The 2,567-nt window shown below is 46.4% G+C and overlaps 1 protein-coding gene across 1 annotated transcript; it reads right to left on the reverse strand.

The window, feature by feature from the left end:
* Positions 1–14: 14 nt before the first annotated feature.
* LOC128257165 (zinc finger protein 883) lies at positions 15–2,034 on the reverse strand (the record flags this gene model as incomplete). The annotated part of the gene is given in 2 exon segments (XM_052988034.1): positions 15–1,466; positions 1,524–2,034. Coding segments are annotated over 2 exon segments (1,764 nt in total), but the record flags the coding sequence as incomplete, so codon positions are not given.
* Positions 2,035–2,567: the final 533 nt, after the last annotated feature.

A 2,567-nucleotide genomic window follows, 5' to 3' on the forward strand; every position in this document is an offset into this window, starting at 1 on the left:
AATAACAACAGTGATACTAAAATTATTAATATTTAATAATCAATTCAAACAGATTCTTAGGCGTATTTATAACAAATACTTTCTAAAACTTATAGTAAGTTAATGGTACAATTGCAATTTTTTCTATGAATTTAAGTTGCTTTGAACATGATAGGGTAGCATGATGATATTTTGAAGTTCGATTGCATGTGTGTGTGTTCCCAAAACACAAATTTAACTTTTATTTTTTTGGTTGTGCACTCTCGCGTGTCTTTTGTAGCTTTTTTGGGAGAAAAATCCTTCTGGACAATGCGGGCATTGGTGGGGCCGAATCTTGTGGCTACTAATATGCTTGTCCAGAGTCTTCTTTAGCGCAAAATTGACTTCGCAGTGCGGGCATTTGAGCAGCTCTGGCGGCTCTTTCGGCAACCTGTGCGCTTTGCCGTGGCCCCGTAAACTTTGCAGAGTGTCAAAAGCTTTGGGACACTGAGGGCATTTGAACGGGCGATCTTTGACTTCCACATGCCAAAGGATGTGCTTCGCCAGAGACTGATTCGCACAGAAACCCTTGCCGCACTGGTCGCACTTGTAGGGCTTCTCTCCGGTGTGGATGCGTAGGTGGCTCTTTAGGTGATGGTTGTGCGAGAAGGCGGCGCCGCACTCCTCGCATTTGAAAGGCTTCTCGCCCGAGTGCGTTCGGTGATGCTTCTTCATGTTGGATTTCTCGAAGAACGACTTGTCGCACTCGGGACACTTGAATTGGCGATCCTCGTTGTGGACCCGCAGGTGGGTGACCAGGTGCTGGCTCTGGACAAATCCCTTGCCGCAGAGCTCGCACTTGAAGGGCCGGTCCTCCTTGTGCAGCCGACTGTGCAACTTAAGGCCGGAGTTCTTGGTGAAGGACCGTGAACAAATTGTACACTTATATGGTCGCTCGCCCGTGTGCCACTGCTGATGGGCCCTCAGGTTTGAGCTCGTATAAAAGGTCTTATCGCACTGCGGGCACTTGAAAGCCTTGTTCTCGTCGTGGGTCAGCATGTGCGTCTTGAGAGTCGGCCCGTGGGTATAGGCCTTCGGGCAGAGGGGGCACTGAAAAGGACGATCTCCGGTGTGCCTGCGCCTGTGGACTGTCAACTGGGCGTTAGTTCGGAATCCCCTGCCGCAGAAGTCGCACAGGTGCAGCTTTTTTGGATCCTCCTGCTCCTTGTGCCGGGCAATGTGGCTCGCCAGTGACTTGTGCGTCTTGCAGGTCAGGCCACACTCGGTGCAAAGCAGGGATTGATTCCCTTTGGCAACCTTTTTGGAGTCCAAATCACCGGGTACCCAGGGTTCTTCTTGGTCGTCCGTCCAGCCACCTGACCATTCATCTGAATCGTCTTCACTTTCATTTATAACATCATCATCATCATCGTCTTGTTGAAAGGCATCCTCGAATGTCTCGCCGTTGGAGATCTCTTCCTCCGTTTTTATGTTTTCACTTAGTGTTACTGAAAGATGAGAGTATAAAATTACTTTTAAACTCAACACATTTCTAATAAGCATACTTTCAAAAACTTCTTGCAACGGTGGACTATCCGGTCCTTTATTTGGCAATCCCTCTGTCAACTCGGAATCGTAATCCGTTTTTACTTCAAGTCGATCCTGCTCCTTCCCTGAATCTGCCATTTCATTTGTGTCCAGTGGATCCTCACAGCCTACCATCTCGAAGGCTAGTGATCGACCCTTCTCCCCTCTCCTGCCACGAGTTTTTGAGCCGTATTTTTCCAGGAGGAGCAGGTGGGAAAAGTACTGGAAACTCTGCTCGCACTTGTGCTTGAAGTGGTAGGCGTTTTGGGCGGCCACAAGGCAGGAGGGGCAGATCTTCTGAGGCAGTGCATCCCGATTGACGCGGCAGTTCTCGGTCAGAATGGAGTTTAGCATATCCCAAATTGGGGGATCAGAGATCTCCGTTGAGAAGAGGTCCACCAGTATCGTCGAGTGTCCGGCGCAGGCGCGGCAGTTCTTTTCCATGTTGGCGTCCGCTGATCCATCCATATTTTATGGGGATATTCCAACCAATCAGGGCCGGAATTTCAAAAAGTCCCAGAAATGGTGGGTACTTTCCTGCCAAAAAGTAAATGTGAACGTATTCAAACAGGGTTGTCAAATGCTTGCACTTATTGGCCGATAGTTGACATCGCTATACATCGCATCTCTAGTCACAGCGTGAGAAAAACTGTGACTGTGAACAGTTCAGCGGCATCTAAAAACGTGATCCATTTTAATCTGAGGAGGTAATACTTTTTAAATAAATAAGAAGTTTAAGCAGTTTTAAACATATATGTATGCATGTATAATGGTGTACATGGTCTTATGTCGTTATTTCTCAGCCTACGGTTTTTTGAAAACGAAATATTAAAAAAAATACTTACAAAATTTCTTACCTAGCTAAATCCTACAAAACGAAAATTTAGTTAAATTCATTTTGCTTCGCACTATTCACCATCTGCAATTGCTTACTTTATTTTTTTTTTTTTGCTTTCATGGTCACGACAGTGACTCATAGCGTAAAAATAATCGTGACTCGTCACGAACTCGCGAAATCGCTC

This window comes from Drosophila gunungcola, assembly GCF_025200985.1.
Source record: "Drosophila gunungcola strain Sukarami chromosome 3L unlocalized genomic scaffold, Dgunungcola_SK_2 000002F, whole genome shotgun sequence".
Taxonomy (NCBI): domain Eukaryota; kingdom Metazoa; phylum Arthropoda; class Insecta; order Diptera; family Drosophilidae; genus Drosophila; species Drosophila gunungcola.